General features: G+C 50.4%; 1 protein-coding gene across 1 annotated transcript; it reads left to right on the forward strand.

The window, feature by feature from the left end:
• Window positions 1–201: 201 nt before the first annotated feature.
• On the forward strand, window positions 202–16,529 carry BSPRY (B-box and SPRY domain containing). Its single transcript, XM_045840443.1, has 6 exons — window positions 202–457; window positions 3,786–3,884; window positions 7,983–8,213; window positions 9,350–9,375; window positions 13,828–13,952; window positions 15,193–16,529. Exons 1-6 carry the CDS (start codon window positions 251–253, stop codon window positions 15,717–15,719), a joined length of 1,215 nt encoding a protein of 404 aa, XP_045696399.1. The 5' UTR covers window positions 202–250; the 3' UTR covers window positions 15,720–16,529.
• Window positions 16,530–16,857: the final 328 nt, after the last annotated feature.

The following is a 16,857-nucleotide window of genomic DNA, read 5'->3' on the forward strand; positions in this document are numbered from 1 at the left end:
AAGCCCGATACAACGCGACTTAATTCAGCAAATCAAAAACAAACAAACAAACAAAAAACAACTGCTGAAGCAGGAGGGATGTGGGCCAGGGTCCGGTCGAGGGTGTGGGGCGGGTACCCAACGAGCCGCGAGAACTGGGCGGGAGGAAGCTCGGTGGCCGCGGGTGGGGGCCGGGAGGCGGGGTCAGGAGGCCCCGCCCAGCGGGCACCTGCGACAGGTGGAGAGCTTGGCGCCGGGCGGTCGCTCGGCCATGTCTGCGGAGAGCGCGGGACCGGGACCGGGACCCGAGCCGGGACCGGCAGCTGAGCCGGGACCTCTCTGCCCGGAGCACGGCCAGGCTCTGAAGTGGTTCTGCTTTTCCGAGGGACGACCGGTGTGCGCCGTCTGTACGGAGCTGGGCGGCCGCTGCCAGGGACACCGCATCCGCCGGGCGGAGGAGAGCGCAGAAGAGCTGCGGGTGAGCCGCCCTGGGTGCCGGAAGGCGGGGGGCTCCGGAGGGAGGGCGCGCCCAGCGCGGGAGGCGCTCTGGGCGAGATCCGGCTGGGACCCGGGGGCCGGGCCAGGAGCCCAGGCTCCGCAGTGGTACTACTGGCTGTAGAACGAGGCGGTTAAAGGGTGTGGCCCCTGGAGACCTGAGTACGAATGTCACCTCCGTCCGTCCTCCTTGTGAACCACATAATCCTGTGAGACTCAGTGCCCCCATCTGTAGTTTGGGGGCAATAATAGCGCGCATTTATTAGAGTTATAGTGTGATAGAAATAAGATAATAGGATCACACAGTGGTGGATCCAGCTGCCCAGCTTCTCCGTTGCCCTGCTGAAGAGGCCAGGAACCCGGCCTGGCCTTGGGTAATAAAGGGCCCAGCTGCTCCAACTCCCACCGTCCTGGTGGAAGCTGATCTCTGGCAAAACCCAGCCCTTGCACACTCCTCAGCCCCGTGGCTCAAAACCTCTCCGCCCCTTCACTGGTCAGGGTTCCTGGTGAGGTGATTCTTTTCCCTTTCAGGATTGGCCTTGACTGTACTTCAATCTGGTTTCACCTGAGTGAACGGAGAGGGCGGGCAGGAATCAGGAGGTTCCTGCTGGAACCCTTTACCTAGGGTTTCTTTCCCCCTCCGACCTCCACTGGACTCCAGGCTGGTCCCCTTTCTGTCACCACCCCTCCCTGAACTGCAGAGATTGGAGAGTCAAGTCACCCTCGGGCTTCCTCCCTCTTTCCACCCTACCTGTGGCCACTGGGGATTTCCTTGCAATTTGATTAAAAGGCTTGATTCTTCCAGCCTCTCCCTGGAGTTCTGCCCAGCTGTGGAAGCTGAGGGCTCTGGCTGGAAACTTGCCTCCTCGGACTGGACTGTAATGAACACCTCTGACCGGGTCCTGGGGCCAGGAGGGATTCAGTTATTGAGTGACACCCGAAAGCTCCTGGTTGGCCCTACTCGTCACCATGATCCACAACAGAGATTATGAAAATGAACTTGGATAATGTAGTTTAATAAACTTCCATTATGCACAGAAACTTTGCAAGTTCCAAAGCACTTAAATATTCATCATGTCATTCCATCCAGACCAAGCCCCTTTGAAGGAGTGGTCCTGCCTACATTTTATAGATGAGGACACTGAGGCCCAGGACAGGACAGGAGCTCCTCCCGGGTTTCTGCTGTTCGGGGCTGGACCAGGGCAGTCGTCGCCTAGACCAGAGGAAACCATTTCTTTGCTTCAGTGGTTGGAGGGAGGAAGTGATGTTAATGGGAGTGAGAATTTAGTGTAAACTTTTTTTAAAAGTTGCCACCAGGGCTGAACTGGAGTGGTGGGTGGGGTGAAGGCTGGGGCAGGGAGGCCGGCCTGATGCTTGTTTTGGAATGCACTGGTCCTGGGACTCCCTCCCTGAATGCTCCTGAGGCCCTGGGTGTGCTCACCTTCTTTGCCTGGAGAGAGGTGTTTCTTGCCCTTTTTTCTTCCAGTTTTGATTAGATTGGGGCTTTTGTACACTCTTCCCCTACTCCTCCAGCCAGCAAACACATTTCGCTCCAGGGCAAGATTATTCGTGAAATGAGCAAATACAGCACCAGTTCAAACAACTTTTCATTTACCTTCTGGATTCCTGTCCCTATAACCTTTTAAAAAGCCAGTATAGTTCCTTCTGTCCTGTGGTGTGTGCTGATCCCAGCTTCCTCCCAGTCAACTCAATTTTCTAGCCTTGTATTTGGACTGGCGAAGTGTAGTGCTCATTCCTACTTTGGGGGGTGGAGATATGCAAGGGCTTCCCAGAGATAGCTGAGCTGCCTTCTGGAAGGTGGAACTTGGGCCATGCTCTTTGGGGAAATAGTGGAGGGGCTGCTGCTTGGAAGGGCTCCCACTGTTATGTGGAGACATGGAGGGGGAAAGCAGGGGCCTGGCCGCATCTCCTTGGGTAAGTCACTTCTCTGCGGGCCTCAGCTAAATTTCTAAAACTCTCCCCTGCTCGCATGGGCGATGCTCGCAGATTTGGGGCTGTAAACCGCTGAACTTCTTGTGGTCAAGGAAATGGGTTTTATTCATTCAACAAATATGCAATATTTACTTATTCAGGGCCTTCTATGTATAGGAACTGTCTTCTAGGTAGTGGGACATAGAGAATAAATCAAGTCAGGGTGCTTATGTTCTAGTGGTAGGGGGAAAAGATACAAAAAAGATAAACACATAATATACAGTCAGGAATGATAGTACAAGGGAGAGAAAAACGGGCAGAGTAAGAGAATGGGGTGTGGAGGTGGATGAGGAAGACTTGTGAAGGAATGGTATGTGAACGGAGGGGGGAGGGGCAAGGCACGGAGATGTTTGGGAGGAGACTGCTGGAGATAGGAGGAGCAACAGGCACAAAGGCACTGAGGTCAGGACAAAGTCATTGTGTTTATGGAACAGAAAGGAGGCCAGTGTGGAGGGTGGAAGGAGGTAACACTGGGGAGATAGGCAGAGTCACATCAGCTAGGGCCTTGTTGGCTAAGGTAAGAAGCTTGATCTCACCTTGCTGTGGGTGTAATGGGAAGTCATCGGAGAGTTTTGAGCAGGGATAGTGACCTGATCTGATTTCCTTACAATATGTGGCAGTGTCTAACTGTGGGGTTCAAGAATGAAAGCCCAGTTTGGAGGCTCTGACAGTGGTTCCTGTGAAAGATAATGGTGATCTGGGTAGAATGGCTGGAGTGGAGGTGACCAGCAGTAGCCAGAGGAAAGACAGACACTTTGGAATGGGGCTGGTAGAACTCACTGGTGGATTAGATGGGAGGTTAGAGAGTAACTTTTTTTTTTCTTTCTGGATAATGAGGTTGATGATTGATGGTGCTATTTAATGAATGGTGGCGGTGGGTACTTGTGGAGGAACAGTGTGAGAAGCCATGCTCTTCTGCTTGGGTGCGTGTACGGAGGGTCAGGTAGCTGAGTACAAAGGAAGACAGAGTGTGTGCAGGAAAGTGATTATAAAATGGGCCGTGGATTTTCAGGATAGATAGAATCGAGGCCACCCTATGGGGGTGATGAGCAGTGAAAAGAGCTAAGACTCATGTACTGGCCTCTCCAACTGGGCTGCCAATTCTAGAGTTAGTGATCTAGAAGGAAGGGGCGGGGGGTAGGCAGGGTATGGGATTTTTGAAACGAAGATTTTGGAGGCGGTATAGCTTTCAGTAGTGATGAGGTCAAGGGTATCACCTTGGGAGTGGGTGGCGGAAGGGGGTAAAGGAAAAAAATCAGCAGAATGGAGTGAGTAGATCATCATGGGTCAAGATGCCACGGGTGTTGTTTGTGTTGCAGAACAAGATCGTGGACCAGTGTGAGAGGCTGCAGCTACAAAGTGCTGGCATCACCAAGTATGTGGCTGAGGTCCTGCCGGGGAAGAGCCAGAGAGCAGTGGTAGGTAATTCTTCCCCTTTTCCCTCTCCCCTGGGTCTTGTCCTAGGAAAAGACCCCAGTGTTAGGGGCTTGACCCAGTCTAGGGGCCTTTCCCAGCCTCACAAACTCATTGTGCTGCTAACACAAAGCCAGATGCCTGGAAGGATGGTTTTTCTCTCTGAGCCTCGGTTTTACCACCTGGGGAGAGTATCACGCGGGGTGCAAAGGCTGCTAGAAAGTGCCTTTGGGGGCTAAGGGATCATGAAAGGTAGATTTCTTCTACCATCTAATTATTTTGTGCTCAGCCCCAGAATTATAAAATAACCTAGGGACTTTTACGTTGAGTATTCTTTTTTTTTTTAAAGATTTTATTTACTTATTTTTAGAGAGGAAAGAGAGAGATAGAGAGAGAGAAACATCAATGTGCGGTTGCTGGGGGTTATGGCCTGCAACCCAGGCATGTACCCTGGCTGGGAATAGAACCTGGAACATTTTGGTTCCCAGCCTGCGCTCAATCCACTGAGCTACGCCAGCCAGGGAGTATTCTTTATAACAGTCCTATGCAGTAGGTGGCAGCAACATCCCTGTTTACAGATGGTTAACTGACTTGACCAAGGTCCCATGGCCTCCTGCCGGAGTCAGTTCTATGACCTGGATCTTCTGACTCTCTGGCCAGTGCTCCTGCTGCTACTGCACCCGTCCCCGATCCTTTATTCAGCTGACTGATTACCATGGCTCCATCTCTAAACAATGCTTTTCTTTTCCTTTTTTTAAATTTAATTAATTTATTTTTGGAGAGATGGGAAGGGAGGGAGAAAGAGAGGGAGAGAAACATCGATGTGAGAGAAAAACATCGATTGGTTGGCTCTCAAACACCCCCAACTGGGGACAGGTCTGCAATAGGACCAGTGACCCTTCGGCTTGCAGGATGACACCCAAGCCATCAAGCCACAGTAGTCAGGGCCCAAGAATGCCTTTCAAGGACAGGGGCTATGACTTCTTTCCACATGTTTCCTCTCTCCCTCCCCCATAGTAGTACATGAGAATGGACCGTGGGGGTTAGTAACATGCACAGCATTAGGGGTCCTGACAGGAGGAACTGTGTAGGGTGGCGGGGTGAAGGCCTGGTTGGAGTGGGGTTCCGAGAGAATAGGAGAAGAGCAATTTGGGATATTGCGCACAGGCAACTCGTGAATGTTGCTATAGCAGGGCGCTGAGAAATGGGAGGATGGTGCAGAGAGATAAGGGATCCAGAGGGTGTTTATTTTGTTTTTTAAGACGGGAGAAGTTACTTCATGTGTGTAAGCTGATGGGAGTTTTCCAGTAGAAACGGGAAAATTAATGACGCAAGAGAAAGGAAGTTCAGGTACAGCAAAGGGGGTGGGATCCAGGAAACCAGTGGACGGGTTGCTCGTAAGTAAAAGCGTGGGCAGCTCATCCACAGAAACGGAGCAGGCGGAGCGAGCAGAGGCGCAGGGAAATGGGTTGGTGATGGGAGGGCTTGTGGGAGTTCTCCTCTGACTGCTCCCGTTTTCCATGATTTATATCACCTTTCCTGCAGGTTCTTAATGATGCCCCTTGTCAGTTTACAGACGTGTTTTGTTCTCCACCAGTCTGTTAATATGGTAGTACATTCATAGAGTCTCTAATGCTAAACCATCCTGGAATTCCTGGGGAAAACCAACTGGACTCGATCATAATGTACTTTTTTTAAACTTTTAATTTTGAGATAAGTGTAGATTCACATACAGTAAATGCAGATTCACATACAATGGTGACGGCGTTCCTAACTATGGTATTTTATATCAAAACCTGGAAATTGACACTGATCCAGCTCACCTCACTCAGATTTTACCGGTTTTACATGCACTCATTTGCGCGTGTGTATTTCATTCTGTGCAACTTTATCACGTGTATAGATTCACGTGACTTCCACCACAATCGAGATACAGAACAGTCCATCATGAGGATCCCTTGTGTCACCCTGTTATAGCCATGCCCTTCTCCTCCTTCCCCTTGTGTCATTGTTATACACGGTTTCTGGGTTTGGGTTGCTGATCTTAGTTTAGGGCTCTTAAAAAGCATTTTTGCATGTATACTCAGGCGTGAGATTAGCTATGTATGAGTTTCATTTCTTGTGTGGTCCTTATCAGATTTTGGTACTGAGGTTATATAAGCCTTATTCAGTGAGCTGGGACACAGAATGCTCTGTCTCGCTGAGGGAGCTTGTATAAGTTTGGGATTATCTGTGCCCTAAATGTTGGTGACACCCTCTGTAAAACTGTCTGGGTGTGGTGGTTTATTTGTTGGTAGATTTTTTACCGATTCATTTTTCATCGTAACTATAGGATTTTTCCTGGTTTTCTTTTCCCCTTTGGTTTGAGTCAATTCTTTCTGGAAAAATTATCCATTTTCTCTGTTGTCGTGTTGAGTGCTGATCACAGGCGTCCCAGGTGTGTCTATCATGTTAGTCTTCAAAGGACCGACTATTCATATTTTAACTGGTTTCTAGTTTCCTTTCTACTTTTGGACTCTGGGGGATTTCCTTTACTTAGCTGCCAGAGCAACTTCACTTTTAAAAGGATGCTTTGAGCTATTTTTCCAGCATTTCTGTGTTTGTTCTCCGGGGTTTTTAATTTACTCTGTCGTATCTTTGGAAAGGGGAGTCTATTTGTTTTTTTTTTTTTCTGTGCTATTCATTTCTAGGAATGACTCGAGAACCATGTTGAAATTGACTGGCCTCTTCTAGTCAGGGAATATCTGATGCCTCTCGGGTCAGGGTTTGTTCTTGACCTCGACCACACAGTATAAACACGGCCGCAGAGACTCGCTGCTGTGGGCATCGGAGTGGGACCGGGAAGAGCAATGGCTGATGTTACTGGTCACTCATGTGCCAGCTTTGTTCTGTTGACATGTACTAGCGCATGTAATCCTCACAGTGGCCTTGTGAGGTAGATGCTATTATTCTCCTCAGCTGACAGATTAGGAAGCTGAGGCACAGGGACAATAAGGAACATGCTCAAAGTTCCACATGTAACCAGTGGAACAGCTAAGATTTAAACTTTGGCACTGCCTCTCAAGCCTCATTGCCCAGCCCCTTAGTTTTGTTGCCTCAAGAGAGCACTGAAGTGGAGTCTGAACTCCTGAGTTCACTGGGCCGTGCGCCTCGCCACTCCTTCTTCCCTATCGGGCAAATGACGGGTCTCAGTTTCTTCTGTTAAACAGGGATAATTGTCACCTGTACTGCACAAAGCAGGTCTTCAGAGCCAGGGCACAGGAAGCTGTTGGCTATCCCTAACTCTCTGGCATCACTGTTGCTCTCTTACTTATCTGGCAAGAGGGCAGGTGCTTCATGCAACAGACGCCTTTGGGTAGGATAGATTACCTGGTGGCATTGGTGTGGGGGGATAGGCTTGAATTGAGAGTCAGGAGAACTGGGTTCTAGTCCCAGCTCTGTCCCTGACTGGGCATGTGAGTGCTACCAAGAGATTTTTGACTAAGTGGGGGAAAAACTTCCCATCAGTCATTCAGTAAATATTGGAGTGCCTACTGTGTGCCAGACATGGTGCTAGTTGCTAGGGGGCACTCGGTAACTCCACTGCCTGAGGACTGACTTCAGGCCTCCCGTGTGGCAGGAAGAATTCTACCATGGAAGCAGCTGGAACAGACATATTAGGAAATAATGAGGTTTTTGTTCCCAGATGTGGTCAAAAATATCAGCTGGACTGCTGTTGGTACAGATCCTGTCAACGGGAATGACTTTTTAGTCCCTCTCTGTTCTGTAGTTCTGTGACCTGTGACCTTGGTCTCTTGGTCCTGGTATTCCCGTCTCTGAAATAAGCAGATGATTCTAGTTATTCTCTAGGCCCCGCCCAGCTCTTCCATTCTGGGAGCCCCGTGCCCTGAGATATGGGCTGAGTGTCTGGATTTTACATTTCCTTCTCCTAAACCGTATCTGGGGACTCAGGGCGGGAATGGCTTGAGCGCTGTTACTGCCACCACAGTGTGTATGGTAGACGCTGCTCATCAGTCCCCACACTTCTTTTGGCCAAGCCCAAGCCCTCCTGACCTTGACTGGGGCTAGGCCAGGATCCGACTCTGTTTTTCATCCCTCGTCAGAGCATGGCCAGCGCAGCGCGAGAACTGGTCATCCAGCGCCTGGGGCTGGTCAGGAGCCTGTGTGAGACTGAGGAGCAGCGGCTGCTGGAACAGGTTCACGGTGAAGAGGAGCGGGCCCACCAGAGCATCCTGACGCAGCGAGTGCACTGGGCCGAGGCTCTGCAGAAGCTCGACATCATCCGCACCAGCCTGGTGGACATGCTCACCCAGATGGATGACCTCCAGCTGATTGTAAGTCAGGCCAGGGTAAGGGCGCTACCGACTGGCCAGTCTCTCTGAAAAGTCCAAAAACATTGAGAATGTTTATTGGTAGGAGGTGGGTGGATAAGGATAATTTGGGGCAGGGATGAGACAGGGGGATAAAATTATTATGGATTTTTTTTCTGTACCTGGTACTTATTCTTTCAATAATGAGCAAACATTTACTGAGTGCCTGCTATGCGCTAAGCATTGTGCTGTGGGGTGGAGTTGCAGGATACAGCTGTCAGGGACCCTCAGCCTTGTGGAGGAGACAGATGCATAAACTGATGATTAGGATAGGGAGTGACAGGTGCTGTGGTAGATGACATTCCTGGGAGCTAGGGACCCCACAAGCCAAACTTGAGGGGGTCAGGGAAGGCTTCCTGGGCGAGTGACTTAGAAGCTGATGCCTGAAAGATAAGAGTCGCCACTATGTTAAAGGAAGTACGAGGGTGGAGAGAGAACTCTGTACTTGAAGGGCTGACAAGGGGTCCAATATAAAGACAGACAGACCAACTTTAATCCTACCAACTGGAAATGGCCAGGATTCATATTTTGGCACATATCCTTTCAAAGTATTTTAGGCAGATGTGCAGATGCCTGCTGTCTTAAGGGGCAACGTGATGTCTGCATAGACACGCCAAGCAGAGAAATGAGAATGTAGAGCAGCCGAGCTCTCTGTCCTCTTGCAGTTCAAGTAGGACAGTTCCCAGGGCCGCCCTAGATCATGTATCCGTTCAGTCACACAGCTGCCACGTGCCGAGCTCATTCCGTCCCAACACTGGGACAGTCACAGCAGGAGATTCAGAAAGGGCCCCAGCTGTCTGCTTGCTGACTGTCTTGTGGGGGATAAAATGTTGGGTAAATGCGTGTTTGTCCTGAAGTGTAGCTGAGGGAAATTCAGGACAACACGGGGCCCAGCGACAGAGTGATGTGTTCTGAGTGCGGGGTGGGGGGATATGCAAGGAAGAACCCAGGTAGCTTTGTGCTGCGTCTTAAAGGAGTAGAACTTTTTATTCTAGAGTTTCTGCCCCTGTGGAGCCCTCCATGCCAGTTGAATATATTTAAGTCTTGACTGCCTGCTGGGTTCTGATGCCAAGCCTGACTCTTGTTTTCTTGTCTCACAGCAGAAGGAGCAGGAGATTTTTGAGAGGTGAGTATGGCCCCATAATTCACTTGGGCAGACATGGAAACCATGGCCTTGGGGCCTCTAAGCAGTCCATTGCATTCAGACTCCACTGCCCAGGGTGTGTGGTGGAGGGGTTTCTCTGGAGCCAGGCTCGCCGGACAGGGGCCCTCCTGGCTCTAGCTTGGAGAACTGCTTTAGACCCATGTGTAAGGGCAGTGAAATAATCACTTACCCATCGGGCTTACCACAGCCTAACCTAACATGATTAAAAACTGTACTGTCACGCTGTTGGAGGGTTTTACCACCTTCTCCTGATGAGAATGCTGAGACTCACAGAGGGGAAGGGACTTGCCCAAGGGCCAGAGCTGGGGCTGGGACCCACATCTGACACCTGTCTCAGGGACTCTCTTCTCACTCTCACTTTCTCTAATGAAAGAATCTTTGAAACCCTCAAAATTTGCATTTTCATTATGCAATAAGAAAAGAATTTCACCAGGCTCTACCTGGGTCCCAAAAGGCTGAGAACCAAGAGCCCAAGGAAGTAGCTAAAAGGATGTAATTTGCCAGGCAAAGAAATTAAATTCTTAATCTTCTTGTGCAAGATTTCATAGCTGTCCTTGGGGAGCACAGCCTGTTCTTCTGATCTGTTTTTGCATGTAGGTTTCACTAGCAATACATGTGTATGAGAGACCAAAAAATTTCCACCAGTATAAAACGATTAAATTAAAAATGAATCACCCCTTCCCAATCCCATTCCCTAGAGGTGATCAGTTTTAACAGTTAGTTGTTTGTCCTTGGGACTTTCCTACATATAATCATAGGAGAATATGTGGGGTGGTTTTTTTCCTCCTTAAAAAATATATTTTTTAAACACAGATGGGATCATTTTCTTCTTGCTGTTCTGTAACGTATTGGGCTCTCTTGGAATCTTTCCATGTCAATACATGCAGACTCACCTCCCTTCTTGAGGAGTCTGTGAGGTATTCCACGGCATGGACGCACCCCCATTCATTTCACTGTCTCCTTTTCAAGCGGGTTTAGCTTGTTCCTACTTATTCCCCTCCTGCGATCCTGCCCCACTTCGGCCAGGCCTCCTTTTCCCCCTTAGCTTCATCCTCGCCCTCTAACACAGTCCATCTGTCTTCAATATCAAGCTGGTGTGATTTTTGAAAAAAAATTTTGATTTTCGATTTTTTGTTTTGAAATATTTTAAACTTATAAAGTTGTAAAAATAGTATAATGACCTTCACCTGGAAGTACTGGCTGTTAATATTTTGCTAGATTTGCTCTTTCTTGCTGTCTCTTTTTTTTCCTGTTTATTTTTTTAAAGATTTAATTTATTTATTTTTAGAGAGAGAATGGAGGGAGAAAGAGAGAGAGAGAGAGAGAGAGAGAGAGAGAGACATCAATGTGCGGTTGCTGGGGGTCATGGCCTGCAACCCAGGCATGTACCCTGACTGGGAATCAAACCTGCAACACTTTGGTTCACAGCCTGTGTTCAATCCACTGAGCTACGCCAGCCAGGGTTCCTGTTTATTAAGTATATATGTATAAAACTTTTTTCTGACCTATTTGAAAGTAAGTTGCAGAAAACATGATCTTCTATTCCTAAATTTTTTAGCAGTTCTCTCCTAAGAACGAAGACATTCTCTCACATAACCACAGCATAATTATCAAGTTCAGAAATTTAATGTTGATATAATACTATTATCTAATGTATAGTTCACATTCAAGTGTTGCCAATTGCACCATAAAAAAAAAAACATTTTCAATGAGTCTCAGACAGTTGTTGTATAAAATACTCCTCACCTTGAGTTCATCTGATAGTACCTCATGGTTAGGTTCAGGTCATGCATTTTTGGCAGGAATACCTCGTAAGTGATGTGTCCTCAGTCTGTCCGAGCAGGGGCATGGGATATCCCTCTGTCCCTTTATCAGGGATGTTGATTTTGATCACTTGGATAAAGTGGTACTTACCAGGTTTCTTCATTATAAAGTTCTATCTTCCCTTTTGTAATTAATAAGGAATGTGAGGAGGTACTTTTTGTATAAATAGCCTGTTTACCTTCAACCTCCATGCAATAGTTCTAGTCTTCATTGGCGCTAAATTCCTTCCTGAATTATTTATTTGCTTGTTTGTTCACTCACATAGAATCAGTGTAGACTCCTGGATTCTTTTTTATTCAGTGCATTATAATCTGCTACTACTGCTACTAGTATTAACTTTATCTTCAAACTGCCCTAGATTGGGCCGGTTCTAGCCCCTTCAAGCTGGATCCCGGGATTTTTTTTTACAAGTCCTCATTATTCTTCGAGCTCTTGCTTGTGTTCCGGCACAAGATACAATGTCCGAGGCTCAGCTTGTTCTTGTCCTGCCTCAGCCCTGGAACCCTGTACTTCTCCAGAGAGTCTCGGTTCCTGTTAGTGGGGGGTAGCATTTGAAAACTGAGATCTGGGCAGATGCGCATTACTCCCAGTGTGACGTGGCTTCCAGGCCTTGGAAGTCCATGGACAGCAGACTGAGCTGGGGAGTGTGAGTGTGGTTTTCTTTCTTCACGAGTTTGTATCACAGCTTCTAATTCCCACGGGACACCGTCGCGAGTTTCCTTCGCCTTCTGCCGTTCCATGTCCGTGACTTCCTTCTTTCACAGTGAGGACCTCAGCAGCAGCAACAGCCTGTAGTCGTTTAGCCCTACGGCACACACAGCGCTGTCTGAGAATTGCCAAGTCCACACTGCTGTTGACAGACCTATTCGTAGAGGTTGAGATTTGTTTGGAGTTCCTTGTGCCTTTAGAGGTTGGATGCTCTCAAAGGACTGTGTTCAAAAGTTGCCAAGCCCCTTCTAGCTGGAAACCCACTTGTCTGAGAAGTGCCTTTATTTAAAGGCTCCAATTTTGTGTCCATGTCCCTGGCTGGGCTCAGCTCTGGCCTGTCGCCGCTGCAGGTCCTGCCGCACAGCCCAGGCCTTCTGATCCCAGCCAGGGCGCTGCTGTGTCCGAACCCCAGTTCTCTCTCTCCTTTGGAGTCACGAGCTTTCTCTTCCGTGCCATGAGGTACCTGGACTGGCTGGTTTTCTAGATTCTGGTGTCTATGAGCGGCCTCAGATTTGCCCTGGGATGATGGCTTAGCAATGCCGACACTGGCTCCTCCTCATCCCTCCCTCCCCGATGGCCGGGGCCCCTGAAGACCCAGCCTCACCGCTTTGAGAAGATGGCAACAGACCCTCTGTTGTCCTGACCACAAAGAGCCTTTGTTACTATAGCCTGTTCTCGGCTGTTCTCGGGCTCTGTTCACCTCCTTCCTCCCCAGCCAGCGAGTGACCGTCTTGCAGAGAGCTGGCATCCACGAGACATGGCCCACTCTCCCCGGCGCCCCCCCCTTCATTAATGGCAGAGCCATGAGATTGGGGAAAAGAGGGTACACTCTCAGAACGGCTGCCCCATCTCAAAGCCATCTTCAGGATTAGAGTCGGTGGGAAGTTCTTTCTCAGAACCCAGTTGAAAAGACTCTGCAAAGCTCTGTGGCAAATCCCCACTTTGCTCTATATCCCTTTGAGATTTCACCACAGGTAAAGGGATGTATTTTGTTGAATGGTGCCTGGACTCCCGCCTGGGTTCTCTTTTTGCCTGGAGGCAGGACTTGAATCCGGCTCCTCTTTTCAGCTGAATGCCTTCTCTGAGGCCCTGTTCTCTCCTGTCAAATGGGTACACAACTACCGCCCAGTTATACCAGACCAGACGATCTGAGATTCCATAGAAAACAGCAAGCCTAGAGATTGGCTGCTCAAATAAATGGCAGCCCTTTTTGTTAACCAAATCCCTCTCCAGCCAAACCCAGTCAGCCCCCACTGTGAGCTGAGGTGAGGCAGTTACTGGGAGCAGAGGGCTGTGAATAATTGACAGCTGGGGAAATAACTGAGCATCCCTAGCTGCGTGATCCGTGATCCCCTCCGGGGTGTTTGCATTTTAAGAGCAGAGGAGTTGACCGCACCTGCTGATGGAACCAAGGGCAGCCTTACCGCTGCATTCGGTTTTGGAGGAAGGTGACATTTTCTCTCTGGGCAGGGTGGTGGAGAGGAAAGACTGCCATTTAGAGGTGCGAGAGGCCCAAGTCCTAGTCCCAGCTCTGCTGCTAATGTACTAGATCCACGGCGAGTAGCTGCATCCGCAGAGCAAGTTGTGACACTGACACCAAGCAGTTAACGCCCTGTAAATCGTCTGCCTTGTGAAGAAATCGTCAAGGCCTCTTTGTGGGGCGAGGGGGCGGTGCACTGGGGAAATGCCCACCTTCCCTTTGGCCCCAGCCCTCCTTAGGGCAGCTCCTCTCTGGGGCCTGGCTTCCAATCTTGGTGTCAGCCTCGTGGGAAGAGGATTGACTTCTGTCCCCATTCCCCAGCCCCAGTCGCCATGTATGCGTCTAGAGACATTTCCAGAACGTTTCTGAATTTTTTTTTCCTTTCTTCCTTTCTGTTCAAGAACCGAGGAAGCAGAGGGCGTTTTGGATCCCCAGGAGTCGAAAAAGTTAAGCTTCGATGAGACATGTGCGTGGAGCCCTCTTCTGACCCAGCTCTGGGCGACAGCGGCTCTCGGCTCCCTCTCAGGTTAGGAGTTGCTACAGCCCAGCACCAGCTGAAGCAACTGGGCTTCTGTCTGTCTGTCTATCTGGGGTTTGCTGTGGGGCCAGCCTGGGGACGGGTGCATCTGGGATGGTAGCTTAAACAGCCAGTGATGCTGGGTGCAGGCTTGTCAGTGGGACCCAGGTACTGGAAAGGCCCGGGGCACCGGGACCAGGTCCTTCCTGTTTCCAGACCAGCCTGCCGTGTAGTCAGGCCTAGGATAAAACTTGTTCTTGTAAATCATGTCCTCTTTATGTCCTGCCCTACTGGGACTGCTCAGTATTCTTTACTGGCAACCTAGCTTCTCTTTAAGAAGATATAACTGAAGGCCAACTGGGGAGCACCTGGAACAAGAATTGAGTTGCCTGGAGTCGCCTCTCTTGTTCACATAACAAACGCTGATTCAGGCTGACCATGGGCCTGACCTTGTGCTGCATGCGGGGGCCACAGAGGTGGACATGACACGTCCTGCCTCCACAAATTCCCGCTTGGTGTGGGGGTTCTCAAAGTAGGCTCCCCCAAACTCAGTAGAAGTTCCCATCCTCCCAGTTGTGGTATTTGTGTGATTCACCGAATTAGGTTAATGAGTGGATTGATTTTTTTTTTTCTCAGTTCTAACCCTCCCTACCTCCTGTCCTATTATCCTTAAAATGTTAGTACATGCTGCTGGAATTCTCTACAATCAGGTATCATCTGATAATACTCCCCAATTTGCCAGTAGTCCTATTAGTTAGTGGTGGAAACTGCACACCCGATGCCTCGTCGCCCCCGGCGCCTGTGTCCCCAGGACAAGCCTGATCTGGAGGCTGCACATTTGCCCAGTTTGAATGCAATGTGACCAGGGCCAGAGGCTGGGTGTGGGGACAACATGCTGGGTTTTAATTTGGTCCCTGTCACCAACGTGATGCGTGACCTCGGGCAACTTGCCTCTCCTCTGGGCCTTACTTCTATCGGTGCTTACAGATGAGGGTCTTAGACAATAATAGTGCCTGTTACCATGGCTACAGTTTATGGCTACATGATGTTGCTAGGTGTTCTTCATCCACCCTATGGTAAGTCCTATTTTGATCCCCATTTTAAACTGGGGAGACTGAGGCTCTAAAGAGTAAATGGCTTGTATGAAGTCACACTGCCAGTGAGCGATAAGGAAGCCCTTCGCTGCCTGGCAGGACCAGGGTAGGGCCGAGGGTGGACCTCGGGCAACTCAGAGAATTCTTTCTGGCAGGCACAGAGGATGTGCGCATCGACGAGAGAACTGTTAGCCCCTTCCTGCAGTTGTCGGATGGTGGAAGGACCCTAACCTTCAACGCCAAGAAGTCCAAGGCCTGTGCCGATGGCCCAGAGCGCTTTGACCACTGGCCCAATGCCCTGGCCGTCACCTCCTTCCAGGCTGGGCTGCACGCCTGGGTGGTGAACGTGCAGAACAGTTGCGCCTATAAGGTAGGCGTGGCCTTAGGCCAGCTGCCCCGCAAGGGTTCTGGCAGTGACTCTCGTCTGGGCCACAACGCCTTCTCCTGGGTCTTCTCCCGCTACGACCAAGAGTTCTGTTTCTCGCATGATGGGCAGCACGAGCCCCTGGGGCTTCTACGGTGCCCGGCACAGCTGGGCATGCTACTGGACTTGCAGGCCCAGGAGCTGCTGTTCTACGACCCAGCCTCGGGCACGGTGCTCCACACCCACCGCGCGTCCTTCCCTGGGCCCCTCTTCCCGGTCTTTGCTGTGGCTGACCAGACCATTTCCATTGTCCACTGACCTTGGGCACTGGGGAGGCCAGGTGTGCCTCCCCACTCACCCTCGCAGGCCACGTTTCGACCCAGTATCCTTTCTCCAGACGTTACCTGTTGGCCACTGGGCAGCTTTTGGAGGGGTCGGCATCCATTTCAGATCTGGGTGCAACCATGAAATGCTGCTATCTGTGGGGAACCTGTGGCTCCCTGGGCTCAGCCCCCTAAAGGGACCCTCTGAGGCTGTCTTGTGCACCGCTGCATCTCTGCCCCCCAGCACGGTGCCTGCTGAGTGTGCAGCACGCATTTGGCCGGGGAGTGGGTGAGCGGATGGGTGCACGTAGAAGTGGTTCTCTGGCAGAATAGCCTGTGCCCGAAGTCCTTTCCTCCCCTCAGCTCAGTGCTTCCCCGTCCCTTTCACGACCTGGCGCCTACAGAAAATATTTTTCTAGCACACAAGGACAGCCTGGAAGGGACCTGGAGCTCCTGTCAGGCTGCTCCGGTCAGAAGACTCTAGCCTGGGGGGCTGTGTCCTCCCCCGAGTCCTACCTGGCCCCTCAGAAGACCGAGAAAGTCCTGTCTGCAGGTAACCTGCCTGAACACACCCATCAGCAGCTCTTCCTTGGAGCTGGTGGTTGAGCTCCAGCCTGTGTCCTCTGCGCCAACAGGGACCAGCTTCCCCCCCAGCGGCAGCTGATGAGTGTGGCACCTGATGGCCCCTTCTGACATCATGTGGAGACCTGGGGTGGGAACCTCGGCCAGAAAGAGCTGAGGGAGTTAGAGGGCCGGCCTTAGAGCACGTGTATGTTATTAAAGGTTTCAAAAGATTGGAAAATTACTTCCAAGTTTTTTGTTGGTCATTGGGCAAGCCCCACAAGGGCCGGCTTGAATCCTCGAGTGTGTTTACTGAGAGGTCGATGTCCCCCTCATCCTCACGGGCACTCCTAGATGCCAGCAGGTGGCTGGGCTCTGCACGCACATCCTTCAGGGCCGGAGTCTGCTCTGCGCCCCACATGCTGGGGCCAAAGGCAAGTCCCTTCCTGGTCACTAAGGTTACATTAGAGCAGTGGTCCTCACATTTTTGTTTCATTGGAGAACAGTTGGAAGGCCATCTTACCTACAACTTCAGGCTCCTGGGCTCCAAGGTGGGGCCAGAGCCCGCCCCA

The sequence above is a fragment of the Phyllostomus hastatus genome, unplaced genomic scaffold, assembly GCF_019186645.2.
Source record: "Phyllostomus hastatus isolate PE091 unplaced genomic scaffold, TTU_PhHast_1.1 phas_contig_34, whole genome shotgun sequence".
Lineage (NCBI taxonomy): Eukaryota > Metazoa > Chordata > Mammalia > Chiroptera > Phyllostomidae > Phyllostomus > Phyllostomus hastatus.